This window comes from Centruroides sculpturatus, unplaced genomic scaffold, assembly GCF_000671375.1.
Source record: "Centruroides sculpturatus isolate CEXI.00-Female unplaced genomic scaffold, Cexi_2.0 scaffold1224, whole genome shotgun sequence".
NCBI lineage: Eukaryota > Metazoa > Arthropoda > Arachnida > Scorpiones > Buthidae > Centruroides > Centruroides sculpturatus.
In genome coordinates, this window is record NW_019385433.1 from 1685 (window position 1) to 19581 (window position 17897).

A 17897-nucleotide genomic window follows, 5' to 3' on the forward strand; every position below is an offset into this window, starting at 1 on the left:
TCCCTTGTGATATTTTTATATTTTGTACTTAATTCTTTTTCCATACAGTTTCTGATGCCATGGCCAATAGCAATATAGTATCATTCAATATCTGAAATATTTCTTCAGTGTGAATGTAATATTTAATTAAATTACATTCTTTTACAGGTACAGTTAATTTTTATATTTCTCTGATTCTCTGATAGATACAGCATCATATCTATATAAATGCTGATATTCTTCTAGTAACTTCAAAATCACTTTGGTTTTTGACACTCACTTTTTATATCATTGTGAAATAGGCCTAAGCTGATTGTGTAAAAGTTTGACTGCTCTGANAATCTGTCCATCAAAGTAAGTAATTGGATCAACAAAGGGGTATTCGTAACCTTGAAGGCACTCGCATTTATAACCACCAGCTTCAAATCCTCGTCCAAGTATGGGCACACACTATCAAATAAAATACACACATTTATGCTAATTTCTTTTTAATGACTAAATACGTTTAAAATTTTTAAATTTCTTTCTTATTTGTTAAAAATTTTACTTGATAAAAAATTAACTTAATATTAGATATATAAACTTGAATAATAATTTATCATTGATCTATATGATTTATATTGCTATACAGTACATTTATAAATTTAATATAAAATTAATTGTAAATTAAATGATTGATTTATTAATAAAAGATATTAAGTGCACTATAGGTCAATTTCAAATTTTGACTATAATAGATAGGAACTTACAGGGCCAGTTTAATTGAGACAATGATTATTTTGCATCAAACAGCAAAATAGGTGGTCAAAAATGTCCAGAGGAAAAAATATATAAAAAAGTAATAAGCCAAATACAATGAAGTTTTGTAAATATGTTTTAAAACTGTTTATAAGTAGTTCATACAAGAATACCAGCAATAAAAATGCTCTCTATAGGCAACTATTCTGAAAGCAAGAGCTGCAAAAATCGGCTTTGCCTCAGATACAAGCTACCATTGAATAGGCACTGCCAACTTTTGTTGGGATCAACCAAACTGGATAGAGAACAGCAGCATGAATCAAACTGTCCATGAAAGTTTATAAGAATTCAGATTCCTCACAACACTAAGTGAAAGTCTTACTTTACAACCATCTGATTAACCAATTGTAAAATAGCTTTGGTAAAACTTCACACAAGAAAAAAACATAGCTAAAATTATTGAAATAAAATACCATTTCTGGTGTTAATTAAGAAAAATAAACTAAACAATCGATTCAAATGTGTTTATTATAATCTTAAACATAATTTTTTAACAAGAAAAAAGTAGCCAATTTGAATGCTACAAATAGTGACTGGATAAAATTTATTTTGGAAAAGTAAATTGAATGAAATCTCTTATAATTACAAAGACATCATATATTAATAGAATCAAATTCTTTTCTTTTGGTGACTATAAACTTAATTATCATCAATTTATAAATTGTTTGTCTATTAACTTCCAACAGACCATATTATAAATGTTGTATAACTCATACAATACAATGTGTCAACTATGTTTTAACTCCAATTTTGACAATTATTTATAAATTGGCAGATAGTGTTCACAAGTCAAAGATGTCTTATTGTATTAAAGGAACTGAAATTACTTCTTGAATACTTCTGTATCATCAATTAGAATGCCGTCATCAGATGGCATTCTAATGTTATGCAAGAAAACATGGCATTCATTGTAGCAGAAGACAAATGTTTTATGCAGTTTTTCAAGTTCATGTAATATTAATTTTAAGCTCAGTTACCAGTGCTTTATAGTAGGACTTCTTATATACCACTGTTCAGTCTAGAAGAATTTCAGCCCTCAAGCACAGCAATTTCTTTTTATTAATTTTTATAAACACTATAATAGTGTGGTTGAGATTACAGGACGATCTCAATTTATTCTTTAACCACTGACCATTGAGACATTAGTGAACAATTACTGCTTTTGGAAATATCTTTTATTTAATAATTTAAAAGTATATACTGATCTTAAGAATAATAGAAAGTGTAAAACCTAACATAATCAATCTGTATATATTATATACTTAAATATACTAACAACATTAAAAATTTTGTAGAAATTTTCCCAAAAATTTGAAATCTCTATAGTTATCATAAGAGCACTTTGAGATTGTAATGGTGTTGATGAGAAGGCATTTCTAGATAATTTTTTAATGACAGATTCTTACTTATAAAACATCTATGACTTTATGTAGATAGAAAAAGTTGAGTTGATTTCAGAAATATCAAAACAAACGAAAGTGTTATTTCATTTGTTTTGATATTTCTGATGATTTCTAATAAGATAAAGACAAAGACTGAAACCAAGTCCAGAAAACAAATATTTTTTTATTTATCAATATTCTGTGGTTTTAACGTTAAATAATTCTGGATATTAATTTAATATCCAGAATAATATCCCTAAATTTAATATATTCTTTATAATATATTATAATTTATAATATCCCCAGAATTGTTTTTGGGGATATTAAATTTTTTTTTTTGGTTTATAACATTAAAAATTCCAAACTTGTATAAAATATTTATTTAAAGACAATCAATTTCATACTGTAATTTTTGATTTATCATGCAAACTATAAAAATTACTGTAATAAGCTTTTAATACAACACAATAATATAAAGTTCACATAATTTATAAAATGAAATATCTTTTAAAAAAATACTCTGTTAAGAATTAGTAGTAACAAAATACTTATAAGATTAGCCTGGACTGTTACACTACCCGCAATTCTACATTTTTGAGTGTCAAACCGACTTGGTTGATCTTTAAAAGCTTTTTCAAATTCTGCTTCTAAAATCTGTCCATCAAAGTAAGTAATTGGATCAACAAAGGGGTATTCGTAACCTTGAAGGCACTCGCATTTATAACCACCAGCTTCAAATCCTCGTCCAAGTATGGGCACACACTATCAAATAAAATACACACATTTATGCTAATTTCTTTTTAATGACTAAATACGTTTAAAATTTTTAAATTTCTTTCTTATTTGTTAAAAATTTTACTTGATAAAAAATTAACTTAATATTAGATATATAAACTTGAATAATAATTTATCATTGATCTATATGATTTATATTGCTATACAGTACATTTATAAATTTAATATAAAATTAATTGTAAATTAAATGATTGATTTATTAATAAAAGATATTAAGTGCACTATAGGTCAATTTCAAATTTTGACTATAATAGATAGGAACTTACAGGGCCAGTTTAATTGAGACAATGATTATTTTGCATCAAACAGCAAAATAGGTGGTCAAAAATGTCCAGAGGAAAAAATATATAAAACTAGAAGTAATAAGCCAAATACAATGAAGTTTTGTAAATATGTTTTAAAACTGTTTATAAGTAGTTCATACAAGAATACCAGCAATAAAAATGCTCTCTATAGGCAACTATTCTGAAAGCAAGAGCTGCAAAAATCGGCTTTGCCTCAGATACAAGCTACCATTGAATAGGCACTGCCAACTTTTGTTGGGATCAACCAAACTGGATAGAGAACAGCAGCATGAATCAAACTGTCCATGAAAGTTTATAAGAATTCAGATTCCTCACAACACTAAGTGAAAGTCTTACTTTACAACCATCTGATTAACCAATTGTAAAATAGCTTTGGTAAAACTTCACACAAGAAAAAAACATAGCTAAAATTATTGAAATAAAATACCATTTCTGGTGTTAATTAAGAAAAATAAACTAAACAATCGATTCAAATGTGTTTATTATAATCTTAAACATAATTTCTTAACAAGAAAAAAGTAGCCAATTTGAATGCTACAAATAGTGACTGGATAAAATTTATTTTGGAAAAGTAAATTGAATGAAATCTCTTATAATTACAAAGACATCATATATTAATAGAATCAAATTCTTTTCTTTTGGTGACTATAAACTTAATTATCATCAATTTATAAATTGTTTGTCTATTAACTTCCAACAGACCATATTATAAATGTTGTATAACTCATACAATACAATGTGTCAACTATGTTTTAACTCCAATTTTGACAATTATTTATAAATTGGCAGATAGTGTTCACAAGTCAAAGATGTCTTATTGTATTAAAGGAACTGAAATTACTTCTTGAATACTTCTGTATCATCAATTAGAATGCCGTCATCAGATGGCATTCTAATGTTATGCAAGAAAACATGGCATTCTTTGTAGCAGAAGACAAATGTTTTATGCAGTTTTTCAAGTTCATGTAATATTAATTTTAAGCTCAGTTACCAGTGCTTTATAGTAGGACTTCTTATATACCACTGTTCAGTCTAGAAGAATTTCAGCCCTCAAGCACAGCAATTTCTTTTTATTAATTTTTATAAACACTATAATAGTGTGGTTGAGATTACAGGACGATCTCAATTTATTCTTTAACCACTGACCATTGAGACATTAGTGAACAATTACTGCTTTTGGAAATATCTTTTATTTAATAATTTAAAAGTATATACTGATCTTAAGAATAATAGAAAGTGTAAAACCTAACATAATCAATCTGTATATATTATATACTTAAATATACTAACAATATTTTTCAACTTAGAGTCAAATTATCTTACCCTAGAAGAACGTCTATCACATTTATGGGTATTTTTAAAGGCATTTTGAACATAATATTCGTCTTGACATTGATTAAGATCCAACTCATCCAGCCTCATTGATACAGCAACTACTCCTCTAAATCAAAAATTACTTAAACATTTTAGTATAAATATAAAAACTAAGATATTTTTTTAAGTTTTTATTATATTAATATGTTTTATTAAATTAATATAAATTTATTAATGAAAATTTTATTTTCATATAACAATCATTAAAAACCAAAATCATGATTTAAGCTAATTATGAAACAACAGCCAATAAAAAGGATTTTCTACAGATAAATCTATGAATCTTATTCATTTATATGAAATCAAAGTAACATTATATATCATAACATTATTTTTAATTCATTATACTTTTAATATTAAAATATGTATAATGTTTAATTTGATGCTATTTCAGACATAAATTTATCTAATCTCTTATTTGAGCCATTCATTTGCCAAATTGATTAACTCCACAAAACAAAAAGTAGAGAAACTGATAAAATAATATATTCTTTTTTATATATAATATAATTTTAATAATATATTCACTCTTTTTCAAAATTTAAATTTAAATAAGCATTGTAGAATGTATCATTACAGGTGTAGCTTTTATCTAATGACATATAAAATAATAACAATTATTCCAAGGATATGCTATTTTTACATTTTTTTTCATAACTAAAGGTGTTAATTGATTTGGCCTATGAATAGTTCATTTGCAACAGGTCAAGAATAATACCATATTTACTTGCATATAATGTGAGGTTTTTATTCATTTATCACAGCTTCAAATTCCTAGGTCATCCTATACGTGCGAGCAAAAGAGTCTTTGCGTTTTTGCAAATAATTTTTGTGAACAGTGTATTTGCATTTTTTACTGGATGCTTAGCCTCTTGTATTTAAAAACACAAGTATTTTATCTGGGTTGTTTGAATCATTCTTGTATATTGTCAGGAGTAAAGATGAATAGCAATAGGAAAAGCAAAGCTTTTGAATTCACACAGGAGCACGATATAAGTTTTAATCCATTCCCACACAAAAACAGATGATTATTTGGAAATAAGAATTTGGAAAAACTCATAAGTGTAATCAACAGAAAGTGGATTCGACTGTTAAGAATTGGCAAAAAAAGGTTCCCGATTGACCAGCATTACATGAACAAATTATGTTGTCTATTTTACAAGATTTTTCCTTAGTTTAAAATGCCAGTGATTTTTGCAGGACAATGTGTGCATTTATGTTTATTTGATATTTTACTTGTGATTAAACAAAATAAAATTAGAATTGTATTAATAAATCTAATTTTCTTCATTTTGTCTATAAAGTCACACTTCGTCCTATATACAAGGTCATCTTATATGCGAGTAAATAAGGTAGTTTTATAAAATAAAAATCAACATAAAATTTTCCATTAAATGAAAATACTTTAAATACATTAAAATGAGAAAAAATTTTAATGTATATATTTTACTTACTTAAATTCTAAACGATTTTTTATTTTATCCCATCCAAAGAATGGAGCTGCATATTTAATTAACCATGTTTCATGAAAACCTCCACAATCAAAATATGGTGATGTCCAATAACCATGGTTGATAGCTGCTGCTTTATATTGTAATGGATAATGATCATAATGAATTGTATGTAAGCCTGTTGAATTATATCTTATATCAATCTTTGTAGTATATGTTTCCAATTCATCAGTATTAGCTGACCAACGAATTTTCAGTTTATTAAACCAATCTTTATTTAAATAAGAATTTTCTTTATTTTTATATATGTTATCATCAACAAAAAATTGACGAGCATTTCTTTGTTTTCTATAAACATAGGGACCAAATAATGTACGATTAGGGAATTGATTTCTGTCAAAATAAACACCAGCTCCTTGGATTTTTTTATCACCAGTTACTATAGATAAAATTTCACCTATAATTTGATCAACAGTTAACGGTTTATCAGGTACCCTATATTCTGCAAACATTTCCTTAGGATCTACAATTTGCAAGAAAGCAGATATAAAATTTGCAAGACGAAGTGCCATTCGAGCTTCATTTTCTAATTGCTCTTCTTTACCAAAAGCAACATCCCCTCGTAATATTAACTTTTCTGGAGATTCTTCAAGAATTTTAGAACAGTTATCTTTTGTGATCTAAATTAGAAGAAAAGATACATAAATTAAATAATATAAACTTTTAAAACTGAACGTAAATAGTATTTATTGATAAGTTTTTGTCTTATTTAAATGTAATAAAACTAATAATAAATCTGTCAACTGATTTTATATTTTAATGAAAATTTTTACAAAATGAATACAGTGATACCTCGGTTTTTGTTGTTAATCTGTCCAAAAACAATCTGCATAATCCAAAACCAATGAAAACCAAGGCAATTATTTCCATATGAATCAATCAATGTAAATCCAATTAATTTGTTCTAGACACTCAAAAATACACACCAAAAACACATTTTATAGATAATAAATATTGTGTTTAATACTAAAAACAATAAGAAATTAATATAAAATGAATATAAAAAATCTAATGTAAAGAATAAATGAACATTTAACATAGCATTTAACAAAGAATTTGAAGTGCTGCTGGCTCTGGAAACTTTCTTTGGTCATGTGATGGAGCTAAAAGAAAAGGATAGCGATGGAGTTGTTTGGCTAGATGCACGAGGTAATGCTCATACAATGAGAAACAACATCACACTGAGCAGAAAATGTGTGAGTCGTCCTGTTTTTTGCAAAATTAGCAGGAGGCTACATGGGCATGCCGATGAAAACCAAAACAAATTTTCCTTGAAAAAATTCAACAAAAGCCGAAACCGATGATAACCAAAGTCTTATTTTTTCAAAATCGCAATGCAGCGTAATAATCAACATTTGGCATAACTCATTCGTTTATTTCAGTTTTTGTTGAAATAACTGTTGATTATTACGCTGCATTGCAATTTTGAAAAAATAATATAAAGATTCAACAAAAACTGAAATAAACAAATGAGTTATGCCAAATGTTATTACGCTGCATTGCGATTTTGAAAAAATAATAAAATCAACAAAAACTGATATAAACAAATGAGTTATGCCAAGTGTTGATTATTAAGCTGCATTGCAATTTTGAAAAAATAATATAAAGATACAACACGGTTTCGAAATATGAAATAACCAAAGTCAATGAAAACTGAGGTATTACCATATAAGAAAAACTATGTATATACAACTATCTTGCTAATATTGCAAGTTAGGTTAGAGATTACTGCTGTAAAATATAACAATTCTTTTCACTTGTCAGTGTATATAAAAGCCTAAAACATATTTATATTATTAATTGCACAATAGTGATAGGCCTAAAAAATGATGCAAAAGTAAAAATAATAAATAAAAAACACTGAAAACCTTAAGTGCAAGACAAGTGGCAAAAATAAACTTGAATATAATTATACTTTTGACAATACAGGTAGCCCTCAGTTTATGCTGGCTCAATTTACGCCAATTCACAATAATGCCACTGTGCAATTTGTCGTTTTGCAGTGTAATTCCCCGATTTTCCCTATGCTAGACTGATTTTCACTTCAGTGTTGATGTATTTACCGAGCCGCAACATCGTATATTTGTTAAAACAAAGATTTTTATTAAATATATTTATTTTTTCTGTTTAATATAATTGGGTATGTATACATTTGCATTAAATTAATATTAAAATACTAAATGTTTAGGTACCCACGAGTCAAGTTATTAAACTTAATAGTCCAATAAATGGCATCTGAATCCATAGTGCCAATGAATGTATCCCGTATCAGTTCATTCAGGAAAACACCTTATGACGCAGTAACACTTTTGGTAATCACAAACTATCGTTGGTGAGACAAATCTATTTCTTGTTGGTCAGACGATACTTTTTTATTAGCCAGACAATATCTATTTCTTGTCAGTCAGACAATATCTATCTCTCCTTAGCCACCTTCAATTTTCCCACTAAAACTGACTTATATATGCGCTACAGCGACCGGTGGTCGACCAATCAGTGTCTCCGCTCATCTGTAGCTCTACCTAAGATTAATGTATCCTTTTAACTATGGAAAATTTAACGGATAAACTTTGTGAGTTAGACAATGATTGGGAGTGAAGTGCAAATGTAAAAAGGAGCATCATATTCGACCATATTCTGAAATTCTCAATGAAAGAAAACAAAAATGTAAACAACTAAAGATGGATACTTTTTTTTCAAAAAATGTAAGAAATCTGAAACTAAAATTTTTTAATTAAAAACATTTCACTTTATTTTATAATAAAATACATTTTAAAAATTAAATTTATGTATTTTGTAATATATTGTATTAATAAACAAAATTATTTGCTTATTTTTCACTTATGTAGAACCTAACTCTATACCTCACTGTAAATATGGGTTCATTTTACACCGGCTTTTGTAGGAACGAAACTGCAGTGTAAACTGAGGTCTACCTGTATATAACTGTCCTCTTCAGGCAATATTGTTCATAGAGAACAGAACATTTGAATTCAAGAAATAGAATGTTTCTTATACAAGTGCATGGAACTTAAATTACATACCAGTATATAAAATTACAAAATTATACAATATTACAAAATAACCAAGGGAAAACACTAATAGAAGTATAAGGCAAGGGAAAGATTTATCTGCATCAATGTCATCATGCAACTCCCATGCTAGATATACCAGAGTTATGGACATCACTGTTTAACCTTCTAAAATTGTAAGTCACATGGTTTGTAATAAAACACCTCACATTATTAATGGCACTGCTATGTATTTATTTTTATTTTTTATTTATTTATTGATTAATTTATTATTAATTATTTATTTTTATATTTGAATCCAGTTACTTTTATTAATGTTTTTCCTTTGTATATCATAGTTATTTTATAATAGTGTATAAGAAAATATTAACACTATCTGTCGGCATTATTATTTTACTTGAAATATTACTACAACTATGTTCAACAAATTTCAGATTGTCTTCTTCAGGTATACAATAATGGAACCTTACAATTTAAAATATAAGTTAATATGTTTCAAATGGTAACACTATCTGTCGGCATTATTATTTTACTTGAAATATTACTACAACTATGTTCAACAAATTTCAGATTGTCTTCTTCAGGTATAAAATAATGGAACCTTACAATTTAAAATATAAGTTAATATGTTTCAAATGGTAAATTTAAAATGTATTCCATAGGATGGGTCAATATATTGAAAAAAACTATAATAATAACTCTCCCATGGTCACTACCTGGTTGTGGTGGTGCATTGCAAAGAGAGCCCAGTAATTTTACTGATCCATAGAGCAATGCAGGCTGGAGCACAAGCTCCTGGTAGCGACACCCATGCCAGTAAGGTCTATGGGAGAAATGAAGCTAAGAGTGACCACGTCCACATTCTGTGGAGATATTTATCATGGTGGTAACCAGATCAAAGTGTGATACCGGCTCGGACGTCGCCCAGGTTAACAAGGTCCGCGTTCGTGGGTTAGGCAGAGGCTCACATTTGAAAAATAGGTCGCAGTCTCCCTTGGTTACTGGTGCGAAAGCAGCGTCAGCCCAAGCATGGTTACTGCAATGCCCTCAATAGATGTGAGGAATCAACCTAGCCTTGGTGTTTCTATGGCAATGCATCCACAGACACAAAGGCTGGAAAACCACGCCAACAGATGAAATGGACAACAGAAATGAACGAGTTTATCATTCGTACTTACTACACCATCACAAGACTTGAAACAAACATGACAGCATACAGACAACAACTACACCATAGATTCACACAACAATATCCTCACCTCACTGTCATCGAACAAAGGGTTGTTGATCAAAAAAGAACAATTATACACAACAACCTTATCCCACAAACAGAACTTGAACTTATCAAACAACAGGTTGCTGATCAAATACATCAATAGACAGAAACATGTAACATTATTAATGAAGATCACGTAACCTGCCAGGATAATCCAGCAACAAGCATTGATAATAGTCTCCCTTGTTACTGGTGGCAAAATAATTAATGAATAAATAAAACAGAAATAAAAATGTGCAAAAAATGTATAATTTAGAATTAACTCAAAAATTATTGCACTAACTATTCTAAATTATACATTTTTATTTCTATTTTTATTTCTGTTTTACTTATTTATTTATTAATTATTGTTATTATTATTATATAGTTTTTTTCAACGTATGGACACATCCTATGAAATTCTTTTAAATTTGCCATTTGGAACACAATTTAAAATATACATTATATTTTAAATTTTAAAGTTCCATTATTCTATACCTGAAGAAGACTATCTGAAATTTGTAGAAAGTATTTGTAGTAATATTTCAAGTAAAATAATAATATCGACAGAGTGTTAATATTTTCTTAAACTATTTGACATTGCATGAAGCAATTTCAAGCATTTTATATTATTACATAATTTTGTAATTTATATATGTAAATAATCACTCACCACACCAAAATTACTTAAAAAACTGCATACACAGAACCAATATACGGTGTGATAATGAAACATCAAAAAATATTTAAAAAAAACAAATGTTTTTGAACCCCTTCTTGGTTCTGCATCAGGTTCTTAACCGTTCCTGGATGGATATTCGATTAACTAATGCTGTTTAAATAACATTTGATTGTAAGTTTGAAACGATTTACAAAAAACTATGTTGTGCATGTGCAAAAAGTTGGCCTGCCCAGATACTATGAGCGGCTAGAGCAGGGGTGTCCAACCCGCGGCCCAAGGGAAGTTCGAATGCAGCCCAATAAACGTGTACACAAAACCGACAATTTTTTAAATTATTTATTTATTCATTTATTTCAACGGCATAAACTCAAAAAAGAAGTTTCACAAAGCCATAAACCTTTATACATATTTTATTTTTGAGTGGAAAAGAAATAATCCTTTGAGTCTCAACTACAGCTTTATTTAGTATTCCTTCCAGCATTGCAAGATTTGGCTACTTTGCACAAAATTTGGCTACCCTTTTATTAGTTTGATGTAAAAAATATCAGTTGGCACATTGGCTACTTTTTGGGCTACATATTATTTATAAATATATTAGTTGAATAAAAATGCACTTTAAAATGGTATTTCATCGTTTTTTATTAATTAGAGACCCAAATAAAACAAATATTTGTGTTTTTCATATAAATTTTTGTTTGTCTCCTTTATAATAAATGAATTTATCTATTTCTAAGTAAAAACTGAAAGTGTGAAAGTAAAAGTAATTTTTAAAAATATTCTTTTTTGTGGTAAACTTTTAATACTTATTACTATAATCTAGATATGTTAATACTTAAATATACTTGTATATTTAAGGATTGGGTCAAAATACACTTGTGGCCCAAAACTCCATGACTTCTTCCAATGTGGCCCAGAGAAACAAAAAGGTTAGACACCCCTGGGCTAGAGCAACTCTTGTCAGGCCAATGACAAGACCATCTCCTTTTTAAAATTCATGCATGTGGTTGTGATGGAGGATTTAAAGATGTACATAGCCTCTAACCATTTGAGATGTTCATTGGGAAGCACAGCGAGGAGGAGACTGGCTTGAGTAAAGTCGGCCACTATGTCTGGATCTGTGGCATAAGCAGCGAGGGCCATGGAAGGTCTCCTGTGACGAATATCCTTCTGATGTTCTTGAATTCTAACGCCCATGGACTGTTTAGTAGAGCCTATATATAACAGGTCCCTATCGCATCTATTATCCCTTAAAGGGACACTATAAACTCCTGAGCCTCTGCTGAGGTTAGGTTCCCATTACATAAGATGTTAAAAATAGTAGGGCACCTCCTGAAAGCAATTCATACCTGGTGTTTCCTGGCAACCTTGGCATATATAGATCTTAAAGGTGATGGGGATGCATTCTATGTCTTCTGGTTGGTTATCATTCGGCAAGTCTACCTCCTGTGCAATTTCCAAATGCTCTAAGCTGTGAGTGGCATACTCTAGCCACTCATAGTATTCGGGTAGGCTGACTCATTGCACATGTGCAATGTAGTTTTTTGTAAATCATTTCAAACTTACAATTGAACATTATTTAAATAGCATTAGTTAATCAAATATCCATCCAGGAACAGTTAAGAACCTGATGCAGAGCCAAGAAGGGGTTCAAAAACATGTTTTTTTGATATTTTTTGATGTTTTGTTATCACATTGTAAATTGGTTCTCTGTAAGCAGTTTTTTTATATGTAATTTAAGTTCCAAGAATGTGCATAAGAAACATTCTATTTTTTGTCTAATTTAAACATTCTGTTCTCTATAAACAATATTGCCTGAAGAAGACAGTTATATATTGTCAAAAGTATTTGCAAAATAAATCTTTTTTCGTGACAGTGATAGACAGTTGTAAGGTTTACCTTTTCTAATAGATAAGTTCAACTTTTAAAATTATAACGTTATATTATTATTATTTCCTCTGATTTGAATTAATCATAGGATATAATAAATGGATACATTTCAATTTTATAATGCACACAGCAATAAAGCTCAAGTGTGTATGATTTTAGATCTAAAAACGTAATCTCTTAATGCATATTCTAGATTTCATAAGTTAACTTTATCAATATATATACTTGATTACTTTTACTATAAAACACAAAGTCAAATTTATCAGTAATCTACACAATTAAAATATTCTTAATATGTCATAAACATAACACAATACATAATAATGTACAGAATTTTAAATAATTCCTCTTCAGGTTTTCTTCATAACTGTTTCTAAGCTAACAACATGATTGGAAAGCTTACAAACATCATGCTCAGTAATGAAAACTCTTAAAAATAGACTTTATATTAAAGTCTAATTTTAAGAGGAATAAATTTCCAGAGGAAAGTTGACTAGCAGCATGTTTAAGATTATATACTTTGAATTTTTTGTTAATGAATACTGTTAATAATTGATTAGATTAATAAATCTTTACTTCAAAACATAGTCTGAATTATCTGATATTAGAATTGTCTCTCTTGCTTACTTATATTAATTATAAATATATATAAACATATTTATAAACATAACATAAACATATGATATGTTTATAAATGTTTCTAATTAAATATTAAACATTTATATTTATATAAATATAAAATAAACATACATTTTTATAAATATATTCTAAAAATGTTGTTGGATCTAGACGCTGTGCAGAAATGTTTCCAACATTACTATAAGGCATCTCCCTTTCAATATAATACCTTCTATCTTCCTGTGACAATCTTTCAATTTTTTGAGTAATTGCCATCAGATCTATTAAATAAATTTGTAATAAATAAGAAATTAATAAGTCATGCTCAATAATAAAATTTCTTAAAATTAATTAAACTTATAAATAAAAATACATGCACTTATACATGTACAGTATATATATATATTACTTACAATTTATTTTGTCACAATGAAAGCCTTTACGATATTCCTCTCCAGTAGCCCTTTCAATTATTTCACCTGAATATGGATTACGAACTACACGAGGCAGACGATAGCCAGGTCGACAACGACATTGATAACCACCTCTTCGAAATCCATAGCCATGAATAGGTTCACACTAATCAAAATCAATTGGTATTACATATTAGTATCAATAATATAAATAATTTTACAATTTTATATTATTAGAATAAATTTAAAAATCCATGGTTATGGAAAATTCTAAATAAATTAATGAAATGTTTGTTTATAAATTTGTATATACAGTAATACCCCGAACTTACGCGATAGGTGAGACCAAGCGATAACCACGTAAGTGGGGATATAATTTCGCAATTTGTGTAAAATCCAAGTCGGATATATGTAAGCTAATAAATGTTCTCGTTAATCTTATCTCGTCTTTTGATTCGTTCATGGTTACAAGAAATTACCACATAGAATTTCTCAAGTCTCCATAGATATAACAAACACAGAAATAAATAACACAAAATAAATTGTGTTGATTCTGCGCGACATGTCCGAACATGTAAGCTGAACAATAGTGTGGGGGGAGTGAGTAATCAAGAGTTGCGTGGCACTCAAACAAAAGACGAATCGATGAGATTTGAAAATTGCATAACTCCGGGTTCGCGTAAGTCAGGGTAGCATAAGTCAAGGTATTACTGTATGTATATAAATAAGATTATAACATCTTGTTTAATAATAAAATAAAATACTAATTCAAAAAATCAGATAAAAATAAAAATTCTTTTATAAAATGTTTTTGTAGTTCTTTCACTTTCATGTATATGCTAAAATCAAAAACTAGAATGTTGCACTACTGATCATCACAGATTCAGAAAAATAAATTGCCTTTTTTGCCAATCATTACTAGTAAGTTTGTTATTGCTTATTGAGTTTCTTACTTTAATAAAGATTGTCATTACTTAAGAAAATTTATATTTTATAATGCTATAAAATAACTAAGACCATCATTTTTTCTTTCATAATTGTGAGATCAGCCGGGGGTACAACACCGTTTAGGATCGTTCGTACCACTTAATCGGCACTATTCCGCGAGAATAGATCTCCAAGGTTTCGAATCGTAAGATCCGATCCAAATCTATTTCATAGGAGAGCTATTAAAATGTTGATTGGATATAGGCGGCGAAGACTATATCTAACGTCAGGATTCCTTGACACCAGTTAATCATTTATTTTACACGCGGATTAACACGCGTATGCGATCTGATTCGGAATGAATTGAGGAGACATACTTATATATTAAAACAAGAGTATATTTAATAAATATCAAACAAACGAATACAGAAAATCAATAACAACGATTATACGACAAGTTAAAGGTTACGACTTAATCTATGCTAATGCGCATTCGAGAGAGAGCTCACAAATGATTCTAAACATACGACCTGTTAGTTGTCGTCTTCTTTTCTGTAGATATAGGACACCTTGTAGATAGGGTTCATATTACTTTCGTATGGGAGATCAATTCGTGCACAAAATATAAAAATATCACTTCTACGTATAGGCCTGGAACTTAGTCTAAATGACTCGTATAGGGCGTTGGCCTTCTGGAGGGAAACGTATGTGGAGTCTGGACACTTTCAAATCGGTCGGAGAACTCCTCGAATTCTGACTAATTTCTCCTTTTATTTCAAAATTTCGTCCAATCATCGTCCAGTAACTCTTTCGTGAGAACGGATGAGAGGGGGATGAATGAGGGGTAACCATTTCCCATCTGAGCGAGATTTTTAACCAGATACGGGAAAAACAGCGGATGTTCTCCTCGATGAAAGGAAATAACATTTGTCATCTATTTTTCCCACGTCTAAAACACTAGTTTTTTCACACAAAATGAAATAATATTTTGTCGATAATTTTAAACATATTAATAAAAATTCATAAATTAGACCCAGGGGCCTTTCGGATCTCACAATAACATAACATATGTAAATTAGGCTGTATTAACATTATAAATTTAGGTCATAATATAACTTACATCTTCATGAAATTGACACATCTACAACTTCAAAATGTACAGATAGAACCTCAACATTTGGCAAATTGTCTTTTACAGATCCAATCATTAGGTATTTACTATAATTTTAACAAAATGTTAACAATTTGAATACCCAGAAAAAATATAAGAATTATAAACTTACATTAAACATGCTAAAACAAAGTTTAGAGCAATATGATTAAAACAATATGCAATGCTACAAGTTGACCAACTGTTATAACTATTACGAATAAAAGACAGCATTATAATAATATGATACACTGTACATTAAATAACTTTTTATTAACACCACTACAACCAGTTTAGTGCCACCTTTCTCTTTTTTCCTCATATTTATACACACCCCTTCCCCCACATCTTCTCTTGTCAGATATACATACCATGATTCATGCAATTTTTGGCCAGAATTGTTATTTGTAATTTTTTTTTAATATTTCTAAATGCTCATACCAACTTCTTTTATATGTACAGTAAGACCCCGCTTAACGCTGCCTCGCTTAACACTAATTCAACATAACGCCGTCTGCTCAAAGCCTAAAAAAAGCTCAAAATTTATGCTGATTTAAATTATCTTGGCATTTCATTCATTTGTATATAATATGATTATTTGCAAACACAAACCAATCAGCAAAAGGTGTCAAAAAGGTGTACTTACTTTAAATCTATATTTATTTTGTGCAATTTTGGAAAAAATATAACATCATGGATACCATAGGAAATATCAACTTCGCTTGGCAAGAATTAACTGATAAATGCATGAACGAATATGGAAGAATTTATGGCTGATGGTATCCAAGAACTCTCAACGAGAAGAGCCTATTGCTGTATCATTAGGTTGATCAAACGCAACCTAATCGATACAGCAGGACTAGGAGATGTAGACGAACAGGATATTGAGGAGTTACCGCAGGTTTCTGGTGAGAGTCTTACCAATGACGACCTTCAAGAATTGTCAGAAAACGGAATTCATGTGGAACTGGAAAATTGAGATTCTGAAAACAAAGAACCCAAAAAATTTCTCTATAGATTTCCTTAGTAAAAGTTTGGTAAGATAACCAAAATCATTGATCAAATTGTAGCGAATGATCCAGATTTTGAAAGGAGTGCTAAAGCAAAACGAGGTGTTTTGGTAACGATTTTCTGCTACCAACATTTGCTTAAGGAAAGAAAAAATCAACAAATGAAACTTCACGACTTTATTGCAAAAAAACAAGAATTTCAGAAAAGTGAAGATCTTTGTCACAAAAAAATGAACTTTACATTTCTGTGTGCATAAGTTTGTGTGTTGTTTAACATATATTAGTGTGCAAATTAATATAAAAATAACTTAAAATTAAAGTAAAATTTGTTTATTTTTGGTCGCATGTTCCCCTATCCTTATCTATGTTAAAAATGACCTTGTTTACCGCTGTTTCACTTAGCGCTTTGTTGTTTAGGAATGCATCCCATGTTAAACAGGGTCTTAGTGCATTTGATTTTGTCATAATTATTTTAATCATTTCTTTTATTATTTGACACCTTCTTTATTGCAGTGGATTGCTACAGCTGAATTATTATTATTATTCTTAATGGCAGAAACGGACTTTTAATTCTCTGCCTGTTTCTCCTATGTAAAATTTAGATATATTCTAATTTATGTATAACATTTCTTTGATCTCATATGTTTGACTTACTGTTATGTATATTTATTTCTCTTGTTAAACTATTATTTTGTTTTGGTACCTAGATTATACCTGATTTATTTTATTTATTTTTAATTCTTTCAAAAATATTTATTTCATATTTAATTTTAAAAAAT

The 17897-nt window shown here is 28.9% G+C and overlaps 1 protein-coding gene across 1 annotated transcript in view; it reads right to left on the reverse strand.

Moving 5' to 3' along the window:
- Window positions 1-2506: 2506 nt before the first annotated feature.
- LOC111638939 overlaps window positions 2507-17897 on the reverse strand; it is a 31236-nt gene continuing 15845 nt past the window's right edge. The window contains exons 6-10 of the mRNA XM_023384723.1: window positions 14032-14197; window positions 13751-13899; window positions 6088-6764; window positions 4583-4700; window positions 2507-2921 (exon numbers count right to left, since the gene is read on the reverse strand). Coding sequence (XP_023240491.1) covers window positions 2667-2921; window positions 4583-4700; window positions 6088-6764; window positions 13751-13899; window positions 14032-14197 — 1365 coding nt within the window. The 3' untranslated portion in view covers window positions 2507-2666. The remainder of the gene's footprint in view (window positions 2922-4582; window positions 4701-6087; window positions 6765-13750; window positions 13900-14031; window positions 14198-17897) is intronic.